General features: G+C 41.8%; 1 protein-coding gene across 2 annotated transcripts in view; it reads left to right on the top strand.

Moving 5' to 3' along the window:
* Positions 1 to 19,209, top strand: part of DENND4C (DENN domain containing 4C) — a 111,182-nt gene that overhangs the window by 8,803 nt on the left and 83,170 nt on the right. For both annotated transcript variants that reach the window (XM_075279881.1, XM_075279873.1), the window contains exon 2: positions 3,851 to 4,171. In XM_075279881.1, coding sequence (XP_075135982.1) covers positions 3,867 to 4,171 — 305 coding nt within the window. In that variant the 5' untranslated portion in view covers positions 3,851 to 3,866. The remainder of the gene's footprint in view (positions 1 to 3,850; positions 4,172 to 19,209) is intronic.

Genomic DNA, 19,209 nt, shown 5'->3' with positions numbered 1-19,209 from the left:
TCCGACTGGACGTTTTAACCCTTTCGATCGCGCCGTGAAACATCACGGCGCGATCGAAAGGCATCCGCCAGCAATTGAATCAGATCGGCACCCCCCGCGGCGAGATCGGAGGGTGCCGATAGCAGTAAAAGGTAGTCTGGGGTCTGGCCAGTGACCCCAGACTGCCCGGAGCCCCCACATACCTGGTGATCCTGCCAGGACCTTCTGATGTCAGGCTGTGCGTCTACACAGCCTGACATCCTGCTACGAAATGCCATGTGGGACACCTGCAGGCTGTGTCTCACATGGCATTCTATATCAGCACAGTATTGCTGATTGAAGTGTCCTAAATGGACACATGAAAAAGTAAAAAAAAAATAAAATGAAGTGTATGAAAAAAATTAATAAAGTTATAAAGCCCAAAAATCCCTTTTTCTCTATAGAAAATGAATTATATAAAAAAAGAACTAAAAAGTAATAAAAACAATGCATATTTGGTATTGTCGCGTCCGTAACAATCTATACAATAAAACTGAAATAATATTTAATGTACACGGCGAACGCCGGAAAAAAAACCCGGAAAAAACTTGCCGGAAGTAATGATTTTTCGCCGTCTCACCTTACAAAATATACTATAAAAAGTGATCAAAAAGTCATATGCATCCGATAACAGTACCAATAAAAAGCGCAGGTTGTCCCGCAAAAAATAAGCCCTCAACCAACACTGTCAACCGAAAAATAAAAATGTTACGCCTCTCAGAAGATGCTATGCAAAAAACATTGATTTATGTCCCCAAATGTGTTTTTCCTCTGCAGAACTAGTAACACATAAAAAAATAACATAAATGAGGTATCGCCGTAACCGTACCGACCCGCAGAATAAAGGACACATGTTACTTATACTGTACGCTGCATGGCGCAAAACTAAAAAAGTAAAACTCAATGCCAGGATTGATTTTTTTTTTTTAAATCCAGCAAAAAAGGGTTAATAAAATGTATTCAATAAGATGTAGACACCCAAAAACGGTGTCATTACGAAATGCATCTCATCCCGCAAAAAACAAGTCCTTATATGGCCGCGTCACCAGAAAAATAAAGAAAATATAGCATCTAATAATGTGAAGACAAAAGTCCGCAAAAATCACCAAATTATTAGAACACAACTGGCTGCGGCAGGAAGGGAATATATAAGCGGATATCAGGGGACACCCCATATTTACAGCTTATGAGGAAGGGGCGAATATAGGTGCCCCGAAACGCGTCAGTCGGACGTTTTGCTCATTCAACTCTGCCATTATGGATATTTGTTGAGATATACAATTTTATTTGAACATTCCATGTTCATGAAAAACTTTCACAATAAAGGTTAAGTTTTAATCAAGAGGAATTTGGATGCTGGAGTATTCTATTCGGAAGTTATACATTTTATTGTTTATATCTCATGAATAAAAACCACTCTTTGTGGCAGTTCACAAAAGGTGAAATTTATTAAAAGGACACTAAAACATTAAATGTGTTATGGCACCAGAAAAGAATTTTGAAGGTCCGTGCCATCATTTTTTAATTTTGTCTTTTCTTCATTATGGTAATTGTACTCAGAAAGCACAGGGGGTGTTCTTACACAAGACCACAAAATGGCCGATGGAACAACCGACTGTGCATGGCTGTCGGCCATTTTGTGGTGGCGGTGGACCTTCTGCATGCATTCACACGGCGTTTTGTGGCGCTAATTCTGCCATGATAACTCCAGTGTAGAATCGGCGCTGAAAAACAGACTCCCATTGACTTCAATGGGTTCTGTTTCCGTGCGGTACACATTGAAATCAATGGGAGGCTTTTTTACCCATTGATTTCAATGTGTTCCGCGCGGAAGACGGAACCCATTGAACTCAATGGGAGTCTTGTTTTTCAGCGCTGATTATTTACTTGTGTTATTGTGGCAAAATCAGCACCACTTTACTCCGTGTGAATGCCTCCTTAAAAGGTAAGAGATGCTTTTAGTTTTAAAAATGTGCTTTTAGTTCAAAAACTATTTTTTAATGATAGAATCCCTTTAAGGGGTAAATAAAACTATATATATTTGGTATCCCTGGAGTTGTAGTGAAACATAGAATACAGGTGACATGTTGTTTTGGCTGCACAATGAACGTAAAAACAAAGCCCGAAAGAAAGTAGAATAAATTCACCTTTTCTCCAATTCCACCCAACTGAATTTTTCTTTAGCTTTCCAGTACATTATACATAACAATAAATGGTATCATTATGAATAACAATTTGTCCCTCAAACATTAAGCCCTCATATGACTCTTTGAACGAAAATATAAAAAAGTTTATGGGGTTTGGAAGACTGGGAGTCAAAAAAAAGCATGAGGTTAAATCCTTATCTCAACCTCTACTGTTAGTAGCGATATGGGATAAAATAAAGTCAACAAAATCCCTCATAAATGCCGTTCCATTTTCCATACTGCAAAAAAAAAGTGTCCGAGCTAAATATATCCATAGCAACATAACATGAAAATGTAGATATTATTGATTCAGAGATATAGTCTATGTTACTATGTTCATATTATTTGTAAATCCACTTTGTGTATACTGCTTTGAGTAATTTTGCCACTGCTGTAATTGGTGTAAAGGTGACTTGTGGTTTGTTTAACCACACTGTGTATTAATTGGGGGGGGGGGAAGCCTATTAAGGCTGGCGCTTCACGATATGGAAATGCAGTGTTTTTTTGTTGTGGTTTTTTGAGCCAAAGCCAGGATTGGATTGAGCAGGAAGGAGAAGTATAAGAACTTCCTAGATATTTCCCTTTCCTTTTGTAGCCATTCTTTGCTTTGGTTCAAAAACAAAAAAAAACAAAAAAAAAAAAACGCAGCAAAATCTGCAGAAAAAAAAAGAAAAAAAAGCTGCATTTCCGCAACATGGGACATTAGCCTGAAGGTAAGGCCCCACGGGTAGTCCTAAAACAAAAAAGTGCTGAGGGAAAAACAGTGGCATCAATGCATTGCGGGTCTTCCCTCAGCACTACAGACAGAGAGTTTGCAGAGTTTCCCTCTGCGGATTTTCTGTTACAGTTATACCTATGGAGAAACCACCGTTTTTTCCGAAGGTATAATTGACATGCTGTGATTTCCAAAACTGTACGGGTTTTGAGTTGACATCGTGGTGTGTCCACACCACTGTTTTGTACTACAAAGTGGGTAAGGGATTGACTAGAATTTAGGATAGGTCTTCATTTGAAGATCTGAGAAGGGTCTAACTCCCAGGACCCTGTGGATCAGCTTTTTGATGTTGCAGCTGCACGCGCTTGCTTCACAGGCCATACAATGTCACATTTATTGGTCATGTTGCCTCTTTGCAGCTCAGTCCCTCACAGGTTTTCTTTGAAAACCTGAAAGCTGGGGTCTTTTCAAACAGTTGATCTGTGCTGACCTGTGCTTTAGTTATATGAAAGTTTGCAGAAATAAAGCTTTTCTTATTTTTGCAAATTAACTACGGTAACTTATGTAGTGAGGCATGCGTGGCTTAGTCTTCCGGTGGGAAAGCTGCTTTTTATTACTTCACTTATATCCACTAATATATAGGAAAGGGGTCCCAAGTCACTCCAGTAAGTGATATTTATGTTCTGTTACATTTGGACATGTTTGTGTAGGGTTCTGTATGATTAAATGTGTATTTGCATGGATATTTATCTGTATATTATGGCAATTTTTTGATAATATATTTCTGATTGTTACATATGCTGTCATCTCACTTAATGCATAAACATGCTTTATAACTGTACAGGCCTGGCACTGATATTCTGTATTGTGTTGTAGGGTTATACAGCGTCTTTTCTTCTTTTTTTGTTAATTGTTTGCACTTGTATTGTAGGCAGCCATCTGTAGACATGATGGAGGATAAAGGTCCCCGTGTTGCAGATTACTTTGTAGTGGCAGGACTGACAGAAACCTCTAAACTCCTGGACCATGATGTGGCTCGCTTAGAGACCAAAGCAGGTCGTCCCAAAGCTCCAATCACAGATATTGCGATCATCAACCGGACAGCTGGTGAGGCAGTACCTGAGGGATACACGTGCATTGAACTCACGCCAAGTGGTCTTCAGGCTAATCTCAATCATGGCAGTCTGAAGAGTCCAGAGCTGTTCATATGTTACAAGCGAGAGAAAGGGAAGGCACCACTGATAGATATTGGGTGAGTTATTTTCTTTTATTTGTGTTGTAAGGTCTTCAATTTCTTAGGCCCCCTTCACACGACGTAAGCGCGCCGCTCATTTAGGGCCCCTTCATACGGCGTAAGCGCGTATATTGGCATATACACGCGCTTCGCATTGAAATCAATGGGCTCTGTTTTGAAGCGCTGCGCTCGGACACGTGTATACGTGTCTAAATGAGCGGCGCGCTTACGCCGTGTGAAGGGGCCCTTATATTTGATTCATTGCATCAAATTGTGTAATATTAACTCCATGATGGGTATATATGTCAAGGAGTTTTAGTTCCTGCCACGGTACTTACTTGTTTAGCAACAAGACACATACACAGATGGGATTTTGGAACTGCAGCAAGAGGCCTAAGAGTGGTTTCGAGGTCTGCCTTGTATGTAAGCCTATTTTCTAAGAGACTAGTTGTCACTAAAACTGGCAGCTATAATTTTATACAACTGATTGATCAATTCTATGTTCTAGAGCAGGGGTCTCAAACTCGCGGGCCGGATGCGGCCCGGCAAACAGTTTTGTGCGGCCCGCAGAAGCATCCTACGACGCATAATACAGTTTAGGACAGGTCCTACGTCAGCGGTTCTCAACCTGTGGGTCGCAACCCCGGCGGGGGTCGAACGACCAAAGCACAGGGGTCGCCTAAAGCCATCGGAAAATACATATTTCCGATGGCTTTAGCCGCTGAGAAGCCGCGCTGCCTTTGCAGCACGGAAGATCCTAGTGGAGTGAAGGACCTGTGATGACGTCGGGACCATGTGATCGGACTCTGGTGTGGGCGGAGCTACTCAGTACAGTGCCGAGTTACACAGGAAGAGAAGGCTGCAGTGAGTGGAGACTGGAAGGTAAGATGGAGGGAGGAGATAGCAAGTGTAAGCAAGGGGTGGGACGTGGATGCAAGCAGTGTGTGAGTATGATAGGAGGGGATGCAGGCTGTGTGTGAGCATGATAGGAGGTTCAGGCTGTGTGTCAGCAAGATGGGGGACATGAATCTGGGGGCAGAGATGGGGGGACATGAATCTTAGGGCAGAGATGGGGGACATGATTCTGGGGGCAGAGATGGGGGGATCATGAATCTGAGGGCAGAGATGGGGGACATGAATCTGAGGGCAGAGATGGGGGACATGATTCTGGGGGCAGAGATGGAGGGGGGACATGAATCTGGGGCAGAGATGGGGGGACATGAATCTGGTGGCAGAGATGGGGGGACATGAATCTGGTGGCAGAGATGGGGGGACATGAATCTGGTGGCAGAGATGGGGGGACATGAATCTGGTGGCAGAGTTGGGGGGACATGAATCTGGGGGCAGAGATGGGGGGACATGAATCTGGTGGCAGAGATGGGGGGACATGAATCTGGGGGCAGAGATGTGGGGACATGAATCTGGGGGCAGAGATGTGGGAACATGAATCTGGGGGCAGAGATGTGGGGACATGAATCTGGGGGCAGAGATGTGGGGACATGAATCTGGGGGCAGAGATGTGGGGACATGAATCTGGGGGCAGAGATGGGGGGACATGAATCTGGGGGCAGAGATGGGGGGACATGAATCTGGGGGCAGAGATGGGGGGACATGAATCTGGGGGCAGAGATGGGGGGACATGAATCTGGGGGCATAGATGGAGGGACATGAATCTGGGGGCAGAGATGGAGGGACATGAATCTGGGGGCAGAGATGGAGGGACATGAATCTGGGGGCAGAGATGGAGGGACATGAATCTGGGGGCAGAGATGGAGGGACATGAATCTGGGGGCAGAGATGGGGGGACATGAATCTGGGGGCAGATGAAGGGTGTATATGTAACTGGGGGAAAGATGGAGGGGGGACATATAGTTTACGGGTGACTGTAGGAGGATTATACAGTGTGGGGGCACATGAAAAATGAATGGGCGGAGTCAACATAAAAGTGGGTGGAGCTAAATTTGCCGCGGTGCGGCCCGCCGACTGGCTGGGATCTTGCTCTGCGGCCCACATGCTGAGTTGAGTTTGAGACCCCTGTTCTAGAGTGTCCTAGAGCAGTGGTCCTTAAACGTTTTAAGCAGGGGGCCAGTTCACTGTCTCTCAGTATATAGTTTAAAGGGATTCTACCATTAAACTACCTCTTTTTTAATGAACACGTCGGAATAGCCTTAAGAAAGGCTATTCATCTCCTACCTTTAGACGTGGTCTCCGCCGCGCCGTTCCGTAGAAATACCTGTTTTAACCGGTGTGCAAATGAGCTCTCCGCAGAAATGAGGGCGGGCCCTAGCGCTGAAACACCGATGAGCGCATCCCCATTGCTGCCCAGAGCTCTTTCCTGCGCCGCCTCCTTCTTCTGCAGCAACTCTGCCTCTTCTGGCTTCTCTTGCTCTTGTAGTTCTAGGAGCATAGAGAGGCCACCCCAAAATGGCCGCCGGCCGGATCCTGTATTGAACTGCAAAAGCGGCTACCCAAAAATGGCCACCAGCCGGCTCCTGTATTGAACTGCAAGAGCGGCTACCCAAAAATGGCCGGCGGCCATTTTGGGGTAGCCTCTCTTGCAGTTCAATACAGGAGCCGGCGGCCATTTTGGGGTGGCCGCTCTATGCTCCTGTATAGAACTACAAGAGCAAGAGAAGCCAGAAGAGGTGGAGTTGCTGCAGAAGAAGGAGGCGGCGCAGGAAAGAGCTCTCGGGCAGCAATGGGGATGCGCCCATCGGCCTTTCAGCCCTGGGGCCCGCCCTCATTGCTGCGGAGAGCTCATTTGCATACCGGTTAAAACCGGTATTTCTACGGAACGGCGCGGCGGAGACCACGTCTAAAGGTAGGAGACGAATAACCTTTCTTAAGGCTATTCCGACGTGGTAATTAGAAAAAAAAGTAGTTTAATGGTAGAATCCCTTTAAAAAAAAAAGTAGCTCCCCCCCATAGTATTATACGCTCCACAGCAGGCCCCCCTTCCACAGTATTATATGCTCCACAGTATGCCCCCACACACTGTATTATATGCTCCTCAGTAGGCCCCTCCCACACACACAGTTTTATATGCTCCTCAGTACGCCCCCCCACAATATTATATGCTCCTCAGTATGCCCCAACCTCCCCACACACACAGTATTATATGCTCCTCAGTACACCCCCCCACACTGTATTATATGCTCCTCAGTACGCTCCCCCCACACTGTATTATATGCTTTTCAGTATGCCCCTCCCCACACAGTATTATATGCTTCTCAGTATGCCCCCCCCCTCCTTTCCACACAATATTAAAAAAGGGGTTATCTGTTTTCTAATATTGATGGCTTATCTTTAGGATAAGCCATCAATATTATATCTTTGGGGGTTCGATACCCGGGACTACCCCAGGTCACTGGTATCAAGATAACGCGGTTCACAGTATTGTTTTGATGCTGGGAGCAGCACTGCTTACTTGCTGTACAAACTGTAATGGGGAATGTGGGTACTGCAATGATGCGCCATTGAAATCTATGCCGCCCATTGCACAGAACTATGGGCTAGGTCAGTGTGCTGTTCAAGTTTTTTGTCAGCTCACATACATAACCGTGTATTACATGGGTCAGTTTGCTGGCTGCCAGTCTGGGTTGCAAAACTCAGGACCGGTCCTTTTCCTGTCCGGTTTGAGACTGTGCTTCTGCGGCCCCTATTCATTGAATTAATGGCATAAGCAGAATAACATCCGTGAGCCTCCCCTGCATCGGCCATCCCTTTCAGGTTGTGTGCAATTAGTCTGACTGTTAAGCGTTGCCACATTATAAGGTGGGTTCTCACGGTTTCCTTTGGAGATCTTTTCAAGGTGCTTTTGCCCGCAAAACAGCTTAAAAAGAAGCAGTCCTTCCACATCTGTAGGCAGAAAAGAATACTCAAAAAAATCAAAAGCCCATTCAAATCAGTGGAATGCCTTTAAAATGCGCTGAATTAAAAAAAATTGTTTAGAAAAAAAATTTAGCTTTTTTCAGGCTGTTTTTTTGTTGCTTCGCGGAAGTGGCTAAAGTGAATACACCATTAGGGAAACTTAAAGGGGTTCTATCATTGAAAAATATGTTTAAAACTAAAACCACATCATAAAGGCTATTCATCTCTTACCTTTATCTTGAAGATCCATGCCACTGTTTTTGAACTTTTCTTAATTGTGCTCATGAAGCACAGGGGTCATTCCCCCGTGTTCTGAGCACAGAGTTCTCATCCATTCCAGCACCGCCTTTCTTCTGCTCAGTCAGCCATTTTCCTCCTCTTCTTAAAGGAGAGCACCGTAAAGTGGCCGACAAAACAGCCGACTGCACATGTCCATTGGCCATTTTGTGGTGGAATGTTCCCTGTGCTTTCTGAGCACAATGAAGGAAAGTTCAAAAACGGCGGCAGGACCTTGAAAACTAAAAGATGAATAGCCTTTATAAAGCCTATTCCTATGTGCTTTTAGTTTAAAACGTGTTTGTTTGTTTTTTTTATAGAATCTCTTTAATAATGAGTCCTGGACAGGGTCATTCTCCAGGCTTTGGGAGAAGTATTTCCCTGCCTAGCAGACTATCACTGACGGGCCTCTCCCTATACAGATGTAATGAAAGAAATTTTTTGAGAGAAGTCCTCAGTAGTTGATACCTTTTTTAATGGCTAACTTAAAAAGTTTTTTGATGACATATCGAGCTTTCGAGACTCTATAGAGGTCTCTTCATCAGGATGATACTGATGATAGGGAGAGATCGCAGTTTCAATCCCTCTATTTGATCTGACCGCCTTCAAAGAGGCTACTGTGTTTATTATTTTAGCCAAGTTGGCAGACTATTTTAAATGGTATATCAATAAAAGGTATGTTTTAAGTATCTAGGGGTTCCCCCCTTTGGGACCCTTTAGGTTCCTGACTGTGACATGCTTGTTGACTTAGATTCCTCTCTGTATTCAGCCTCTCGCATACAGCAGTGTCAAAGAGCTTTCTCATTCAAAGCGTAGCAGAGCTGAGCAGCTGCAGCTATTTGAGTGTTTTTTCTTCAGACTCCTCCTACCCCTGTCACCTAATAACTTGGCCTCAGAATAGAAAAGGAAACCTATTTCTTTAATAAGATATATTACAAAGTTACTTATATTTACCTGTACTATTCATTTAGGAAACGTTTTTATAATTGGAGGTACGCACAAGATTCTGACGCTCTATGACAGACCATAGATGAATGCAGGCAAAGGCGTACTTTTTTGTCATTATTTTTCTAAAATTGAAAGAAATGATGGGATGTGGAAAAGGGGGAGTGGTAGACATGACGTGAAAGGGATAACCGTCTCGGTGATAAGTCAGACAGGAAATGTACATTTTTAGTTCACTTTTCAATATTGGAAGCCTATTTTTACCAGTCCTTTAGTAATTGAAAGCACTGCCCTGAGCTGAAAGCCTGAGTAATGTCAACAAGAATGGCTGCTACGGTCATATTCCCTGAACCTTGTTAGACATTGTATACCTAGCAACTAAATTGTCAGGCATGGTTTGGCAATTCACCCCACCCTACGACTCCTTGAAACAAGTCTGATTCTCAATAAAATACATATTTCTTTACAAGACATAAGATATCCCTATTTGATTAAGTTAAGGACTATGCAGGGAGTTGCTTTCTTCATGTAATAACACCAACGTATTTATGTTCTGGGAGCTGCCTGATAAGACTTCCACTGCGCTTCAGCATTACATTCCTTCTGGAAGATGTAACATGGTAAGATTTGTCATTGGCTTTTCACAGTATACTCTTCCAAGTCAAAGGAAAAGTTTAGTTTATACTGTTTTCAATGCTGTATACCAGGAGGAAATCTGGCCAAATTCTTTTATAAGCATTGCCAAGTCTTTACACCAACCATGACCTACATTTACTTAGCAAAATTGGAAGTTATAGCTTCTGCATATTTCAGCACAAAAGTTCATAAACTCACAGTTCATTTGTCAGTATTATGTAAGAAATTGAAGGAATATTTTGTCTTATTAGTCCTGTTTGCAAGATTGCCTCTATTTCTGATGTTCTGTAAGGCTATGGCCCCATCAGTCTGTTCCACCCTAGGTTCACAACAGTGGAATTGCTCGTTTGCTTCTGAAATGCAAAACGAAAGTTTTTAAATACCCTTCATTTAAAGGCCACACAGGACTGACTTTGCCTGCACTGGTTTCACCACTCTATATTGAAGAGGTGGTAACTGCAGTGTTTCACAACTTCATGATCATGCTATGGACTTAACAATCTACAGCATGCCTGTTTCTCATGGAACTTTTAACCACATGTGGATGGCAATTTCATGTATGTATTATAATTAGATGGAGAATGGAATCCTCAGCAACTACACAATTTCTGAACATGGCCATATAGATCCCAGCAGGGAGGGTATGGAGGTTTTACAGTTCAGAGATAGGAAAGCATCTCCGTCTTCAGAGAGGGTAGCATAACAAAGTGTAGATAGGTACTAAATAGAGACGAGCGAACAGTGAAATATTCGATATACGTTTCAAGTAGAACCTCAATATTCGACTACTCTATTGAATATCGAATCCCATTATAGTCTATGGGGAAAAATGCTTGTTTCAGGGGAAACCACTATTCCACTAAAGGAGAGTCACCAAGTCCACGAATAGCAGGAGGAGCGCTGTGCAGTTAAAGCGCACGGACCCCATTATAGTCTATGGGGTCCGTGCACTTTAACTGCACAGCGCTTGCAGTTGCGCTGATAAAAAGTCAGCTCCCTCGTAACAGCAAACTGCCAGCTCTCCAGCCTAGCAAGGACGAGCCTGCTGCAGAACCACCGTTGATTTGCTGCAGGCTCGTTGTGGCTAGTCAGGAGAGCTAGCAGCTTGCTGTTACGAGCTAGCTTACTTTTTCTCATAGGAATGAATAGACCAGCCTCCTCACGCGTCGGTGAGGAGGCGGAGTCTAAGATCGGCCCACAGCAGTCTCCATTGTGGTCCAATTTTTAGACTCCGCCTCCTCACAGACGAGCCTTTGGCAGAGCTAGCATTGATTGGCCGAATGCTGTACAGTGGCCAATCAACGCTGGTCTATTCATTCCTATGAGAAAAAGTCAGCTCGTTCGTAACAGCTCGATCGAGTACGAATATTTAGAATACCATAGTATTCGAATGAATATCTACTCGATCGAATACTACTCGCTCATTTCTAGTACTAAACAATTATATAGACTGCAGTGTGCTAGGGGAGCGGGCATATCAAATAGGCTGTGAGAAAGAGAGGGGAAACCACCAACTTTTCAATGCAGGAAAGGAAATCTCTCATGAGCTGTAAAAGGAGAAATTAGTCCAGGAATCAAGCTGTACTGATACATGAGAGCTGCTGAGCATTCTGGATCCTCAACCCCATTTACAGCATGTGTATCTGGGAAGCACTGAGTGATATTTATTAGTCCCTTCCTGGCGTAGCACAAATATATTGTGATGCACATTTAGCGCAAAGCCCTTTTTTGCCCCAAATGTGCCACAACCCTCTTTCCTCTCCACACTGTGTAAATGCGAGCAGAGAAGGACAGACTGGAGTAGAAATACCTTGGCTTTACAAATTCATTACAATTGGTGTAGATTTTCAGACTGTTGCTGGGACGAGCGAGTGATTAATGCTGTTGTGCCAGTAGGGGCTTTTGTTAAAACTGACGTATGATACCTCTGTAATACGATACATCTGCCTTGATGTGTTAAAATAAAAGTCTGAATTAAGGAGTAGGTTACAAACAACATACCAGGGGGTCTGAAAATGAATGAAATAAAGATAGCAGCCTAAAACTTTTTAGCTCAAAGAAACTAATATTATGTAAAACATGAATATTGTTAGAGTAACTGCCACTTTACATAATTTTTTTTTTTGTAAATGAATAGTTCAGGCACATATAAGAAACTTTGAAGAAAATGTTATGAAATGGCTCTACTGCCTGTTAAACTTCTCAGTTCACTGCTCAAACATCTCTTCATGGACGACAGGCTTCAGTTCATAGAAGCCTATGTAGGAGGAAGAGCAGCTGCAAAGCATAAACACGCAGAAACGGGCATCCTGCTCCAATTACAGTAAGACTGAGGCCCCACATGGCGGACATGCAGCTTTTTTGTTGCAGATTATGCTGTGTTTTTTTGAGCCAACGCAAAGAATGGCTACAAAAGGAATGTGAAATATATAGGAAGCTCTTGTACTTCTCCCTTCTGCTCAGTCCACTCCTGCCTATGGCTCAAAAAACCGCAGCAAAATCTGCAACAAAAAAAGTTGCATTTCCGCAACATAGGGCCTCAGCCTAAGTTAGTGTGGGTTTTTTTTTTTTTTTTTTTTATAAACCAGAGCTTTATATGTATTTAGATACCTATTCTGCTCTGTATTGCTTAAATGGGTTGTGTAGGATTTCGAAAACATGTCTGCTTGTTTCTTCTCAGGCTGTGACATTACATCCATTGGTCACATGGCCATGTTGCACCTTGGGCCCATTCGTTTTAGCTTTGCCAGGTGACCAACAGATATGAGATCACTTCCTGAGAAGAAGAAAGTAGCCATGTTTCTAGTCTTAAACAAACCCTTTAAAACCTGCTGGAAAGTGACTATAAAACTGCCGTTGGAGTGCTAAGCACGTACTCTTCTCTGAGGAGGTGTTGGTCCTTGTGTCTGACACCGACTCTACACAGGGCTCTGCAGGCTGTTTAAATTAGTAGAGTATAGGAAAAATGTAGTGAATTTCTGGTGACTAATCGTTCATATTTCTCGTCTCTCCCTTGTGGACCACCATGACCACTACTTACAGCTGTGATTGTCACTGGATAGTTTGTAAAGCAGACTTTTATCCATGCACTCAACCCACATAAAATACTCATTCTCAAATATACAATACAAAAATTCCCAGGAAATTACTAACCCATGTGCATATTTAAATTAGATACTCTTGTATTCCCCCTTAAGTTAAGTGTCCGTGCACCTACCGTAATAATGTTTTCTAATTAATAATGCTCCTGAGAACTACATTAAATTAATCCTGCCCACCTCCCCAAACATTAATAATATTTTTAATCTGTTTCTGGGTCCATGCACTATATAGTATATAGGGACCGGAAGCACCCCCACTAACTGTTTCCGTCCCCCTGTCAAAGTTAAAAAAAAAAAAAAAAAAAAAAAAAAAATTTATACTTGTCTCAACTCTGATTGTGTGATGTCATTGGAGCTGCGCCTCTTCCTTGTAAGTTGCAAACCTCTTCAGGCATGCAACTTTCAAGGCACTATAGCCACATGACATCCACATCCCAACATATGAGTCGCAATTCGATGACGTTATCATGGCCGCCAGCTCTGGGACACTCATCCTAGCTGTGGTCAAGGCACCCTGTAGGCCACCGGCATGAAGAGCCATAAGAGCTTCCTACTCTACAATGCGTAACAACTGTATTGATGTCGTTGTAGATGCTGATATAGTTGAAATGGCGGTGGCCCTGGGGTGGGTCCCGCAGTGTCGCCTTCCGTTGCCCCCCCCCCCCCCCAGCTAGCTGTGCCACTGGAAATAATATATTACAAAGTTTCTTATTTCACCAGAACCTTTCATTTTCAAAACCAATCTGAAATTACAGGTTCCATTGTGTGCATTCTCCTGATCACTAAAAATGTAAAAACTAAGCCGAGTTTCCTGTGGAACAAACACATGTTCCTTTCTGCATGCTGTAATGTTTACAAAGGAAGCTTTCGCTTTGTGTTTCATCGCAAGATTTCCTCTGTCAAACTAGAGCTGTTTTTGGCTTATCATCAAGTACAGCATGTCTTACAGCATAACTGTCAAAACCATATCCACTGTGTCATCTGCTGGTTAAATTTAACTTCTTAACTGCAGGTTTCTTTCTGCTTTTTTGTGTGTTTTTTTTTTTGTTTATAGTTCAAGTTGTAGTGTTTAACTGGACCAAGATTATATTCACTTTTATGCTTCCACTACCCACATTCCAAAGGTCACAATTTATAATTTATCTATTTTTTTTATGATGGTTTATTTTTGCGATACAAAACGTTTGTCACAAAAAAACAAACAAAAAAAAAACAGTTGCTATATGGCATAAATGCGGAATGGGGAACGGAATCACTGAACGGAGACCAAGCGCTAGTGTGAACTGGCTGTAAATTTAGACCTTTGGTTGCTTACATAATGCATCGCACTGCAGCCGGGAGGGGGGGATTTAGAACTTTTTTTTTTCTTTTTTTTTTTTTTTTAAAGCTGCTTTTTTTTTTTTTTTTGTCCACTATTTTACAGGAGATTCTATATATTGATATTGCGGCTGGTCATAGACACCCCCCCCACCACCACCCATCCACCTAAAATAATAAAAAAAATAATAATAATAATATTTAGTATTTTGTATAATATACAAGAACTGTGCTGAAAAATTCGGCTTATACTCGAGTATGTACGGTATGTAGTAAGTGCAGGACTGACGGGCAGTCTCTTAGGAAGTGCCTCAACCTCCTTTCTGTGGAAGCCTGTGTTTCAGTCCCTTCTCTGTAATGTAGCGAAGTGTGTGTGTGTGTGGGGAGGGGGGGGGATTGGGGAATCACTTTATTTCTCATTCTCAAGATTGCAGTTTTCCCTGTTTTACTTCCGGTGATATTACCAATTAAAAACACAGTTGGGAATGGCATATTTATATACAGCTGCATCCATTTCCAATCCCACCTGTTTTTCAATTGGCGATATCACAATAACAGAATTCTGATCTTGGTGTCATATGAAAGCTAAGGATATCACTTTAAGTTTTATAATGACCAAGATGTAACCGTTTCAATAGACATCCCCCCCCCCCCAATCTGCAGCCTCACTGCATAATGCAAGAGTCTGTATATCCCCATATCGGAATGAGAAGAGAGAAGACAGGAAATATTACTTAGGGACAGAAAGTGGTTTTTAACACAGGGTTTCACGGAAAGGAGCCAATATCAGCTAATAAAGCATATTGCAAAATTTATTAATGCCAGAAATTCTGGTAAAAGGAAAAAAAAAGTTTAGGTACACTGTAAATAGGTGCTGTTGTTTCAACAAACTTTGCTTAAATTAATAAATCAGGTGGTTATATGAAGCTTTGTATTGTAGCTTATCAGACTAAAGTACGCCTTTGTTTTTATCAGGCTGCTTTTTTTTTTTTTCAAGTTTATTAGTTTTTAATAAGGCATAAAATACAGTGACAACAACTGCAACGGCAGCAACAAGATATTACACTATAGATAACTGGGAGATCCTCAAGTAGACATTAGGCTACTTTTTTTTATTTTTCCTCTTTGTTTTTAATATGAAAAGTAATGCTGTACGCATCTCTGACTGCAGGGTTCAGATGATTCATGGGAGAGAGAGAGAGAGAGAGAGAGAGACTCATCTGACATTACAGGAATGCTTTGGGGTCAGTGCACACAGTTTTCTGGTAAGGATTTTGGAGAGTAAGGGCCCGTTCACACAGGCACAGAGGGGGCGGATTATGGCACGGAATCCACGTCATAATCCACCCCCTCACAATGGTGGTCTATGAAGACCGCTAGCATTCTTTTTTCCGCTAGTGGTCGCCATCACTGAAGACAGCAGGGGACATTAACAATGGTAGTGTGAACTCAGCCTTAGCTCTGACACTGGCTGCCTCTGATTGTAGCTCTGAATCCTGCACATAAATAGCACATCAGGCACCAAAACCAACTGCAGTTGTTGCTCAGGTACAGTGGAGCCTAGAGGAAAAAATTTCAACTATGTCAGAATCAGTGAAAGGTCCTCTTTAACATTAAAAACCGTGGAATAGAAAAAATGAAAGTCCCTATTTTGGGAAGAGTTAGTATTCATGGAAGAATTTACTGTTTTGTAAAGTTATGAACTTTTATTAACATTTATGCTATTAAATTTTATTTTGTTGAATAAAATGAAAAAAAAAAAAATAATTCTGAAATATTTTCCTACTGAAGCATCCTAAGTGCAATAGAATGACGCAGATATATCCAAATCTCTCATTCATCTTGATAGCATTCCACGTACTCTGCCATATTTCTTTTGATTTATGGTTACGCTGATGAGTTTAACCTTCAGTTTGCTGAAAGAACCTTTTAGCAAATGCTCCTGAACAAACCTCATTAGTTATTCATGGTTTGGAAAGATCTTTACAGTGAATGGACTTGTTTGTTTCCATGTAGTGTTTACCTGTTGTTTTTGAAGTAGCATTTTACGTTGATCTAAAGCTGTTAACCCTACTAGTTCCCATAACACTTATTATCACTTCTCCTGAAAATGTTGGCGAATTCCTCCATATATGTGCCTATATCTTTAGTGGGGAAAAAGTCAAGACATCTCTAGCAGATATCTCCCGTAAGAACAATAGGTTGGGCATTTCAGAATCCAAAACATTCATTTTTCTGTCAACATCTGCCATCTTTGGAGAGTGACGTGGCCAGCATTAACTAGCCTAACTAGTCATGTTTGGAGAACTCTTATCTAATGTATGTAGGCATCTTATAAGTTGTGTTACAAAGAATATTTATTACCTATACATATTTATGAGCCATTTTCCATTCCCTTTTAAATAACATCCCACTTTTGGCACGATCAACAGTTGATTTTACCGTGTAATGTAATGAGTTCGAGTCCGTCAGAACAGTAGTCGCTTGTACACTAGTCACTTGTTCTTATAAGAAAGTCCTGAACAGCTGATGATCTCCCTTTTGTGAAGTACCTGATTTTGTCCTAAAGACCAGTAAAATTAACACCTCAGCATCCAGCTGTGAAGATTTCTTTTTCTGTAAGACAAATTAGATTATTTTTTAGGAAACATTTTTGGGTAAAATATATGTAGCATTCAATTTATTTTCTAAGAAAATGCATGAGTAAGTATTCAAATCCATCGAAGGACCAGAATAACAGACAGGTGGACTACTAAAATGGTGTTTACTTACAAAGCCCTATGGACCTCATTGACTAATATTGGTTCCATTGTGTGTTCATTGATTTAAAACTTAAAGCAGCAGACTAAAAAGTTGTGCGTGCAGGACTTTTTTGTCTACCGATTTCAGGCAGATTTCTCCTGCAAATGCTCCAGTGCAAATATGAACGTAGTCTAAGATGAAGAGGGTGTGAAGAAACCAGATACATGGATCAAAAGATCAGGTGGCAGAATAGTGGTGGACCTGAAAGAGGGAGGGGCATAATGATTTGATTAAATTATAAATCACTGATTGGCTGAGCAGTCACTTAATTGCATCTCAAGCGTTACCAAGAAGTAGAGATAAGCAAAGGGCAAGGGAAGCATAGGGTGATTGTAAAGAGAGTATGATTTTCCCTGTTTTCATCCCCCCCCCTTCAGGATTCGTATACTGAAAATGTATCCTTATGACCACCACCATCTCACCAACTATTTATCTACTGTATCTATGCATATGTTTTTCTATCTGAGCATCCATCTGCGCATCTGTGCCTCTATCTCCTCCAGATTTAGCGCCAGCAACTCGTTAAGAGTCTTAGCAGGATCTGCCTGTCAATTCAAATCAATAGCCAGCTAGTGCCTCCATAGTGACAGAATTATCCACTATATGTGTGACTATAATATAAATAAAGATAGATAGATCGATCATAGTGGGACCAATTTCATTGTTATCAAAGGTAGTCCCTCTAAAACAGAAGAGCCACTATCAAATTTAGTAGCAGTAGCTGTTTCTGTAGTTGGTTTATCTGAATTCCTCTGCAGGATTTTGGGTGCTATATATTCAAGGGGCCTAATCATGGTGTTGCCGGCGCTGGCCGTAGTGAGTGGCCTCTTTACCATCATTGTTTTAAATTGTTTTTTAGCCACTGCTGCAGTGGCAAATAGGATCAGCGGTGGCACAGCTATAATTTTATGAAGCTACTCATATTGCCGCTAATTATTCTTCTATTGTAAACAGGAATGCAGTTAGGGAAGGGGTGAAGAAAGGGTTGTCTGGCTATTCAATTGATTTTTGTGAAGCCCAGCTTCGCAGGTAAATTGTGCTAACACAATCTGCCAATCTTGTTAATGAGTGCTACATCTGTATCTGTCTATACAGCTATTGGTGGTTTTACATTTGCATTGCTTAATGCATCTGTCTGTTGAAGTAGCTGTTTGTGTGTCTGAAATATGTTTATTGAGCTAACTAGGTATCTACCTATATGGATGCTATAGTGTATATAAGCTGCTGGTAGCCATGTATTTAATTGGTGGTTAAGCAGTTGATTTTTTGCTAGTACAATATTCTCTTGGACAATTGTAGGTGCTTCACAAGTTTATCAAGAGTCAGGAAAGCAAAAACGATGTCAGTTAACGGGAGTGTGGGCCTTCAGTTCCTCAGGTTCCACTTGTACTGCATGGGCAGACATGAGATGGTAAGAGTCTGAGCAGCAAGAGCAGTGCTCCAGGGAGCTGAATGCCTGCCTTCAGTGCACCAACTGCCTCATTCAATAACTTTTCAATGTCTTAATCTGCAAAACGTGACATACGTAGTAAAGGTATGTTGTGCACTAAAACAAATGCAAATGGATGCTAGCAGAAGGACATCTGTTTCCATAGGGTTCAATGTTAATTTGAAAAAAATTGACTTTCACTATAGTTCTATATATCTATATCTTCACTACAAAGTAATTTTTGAAGATTAAAAAAAAAAAGATGTAGAATGTATCCTTTTAGATTCTTTTCCTGACTTTAAAAACCTGATGCTAGCCTCTGTGTGTATGGGCACCCTTCATTCCATTCCACGTTTTTTGTCATATTTGTAATTGCCTTTCCTCATCTTCTCATGTCATACTGCTGTGATCCAGAGTAATTAGGTGTGCACCTGCTGTGTGTAGACCCTTTAACCTCTGTTTCCTGGAAACCAAGAATTGGACATAGACAAAGACTGGAAGGCTGCCAGGTTTTCCGCCTTATTTGTGGGTTATTTTTGAAGTGTTTGTCCCTGGAGACCATTGTACTGCAGATGAGCTGTGCTCGCAGTTTAGATGTAATCCTATATGTCATATACAGTTGTCCTTCAAGTTACAATATAAATTATAAAAAAAAAAAATGCTAATTGGAGAAAAAAAAT

The sequence above is a fragment of the Leptodactylus fuscus genome, chromosome 1 (assembly GCF_031893055.1).
Source record: "Leptodactylus fuscus isolate aLepFus1 chromosome 1, aLepFus1.hap2, whole genome shotgun sequence".
Classification (NCBI taxonomy): domain Eukaryota; kingdom Metazoa; phylum Chordata; class Amphibia; order Anura; family Leptodactylidae; genus Leptodactylus; species Leptodactylus fuscus.
The sequence above is the reverse complement of the archived record's forward strand: the minus strand, read 5'-3'. Positions and strand labels throughout refer to the sequence as shown.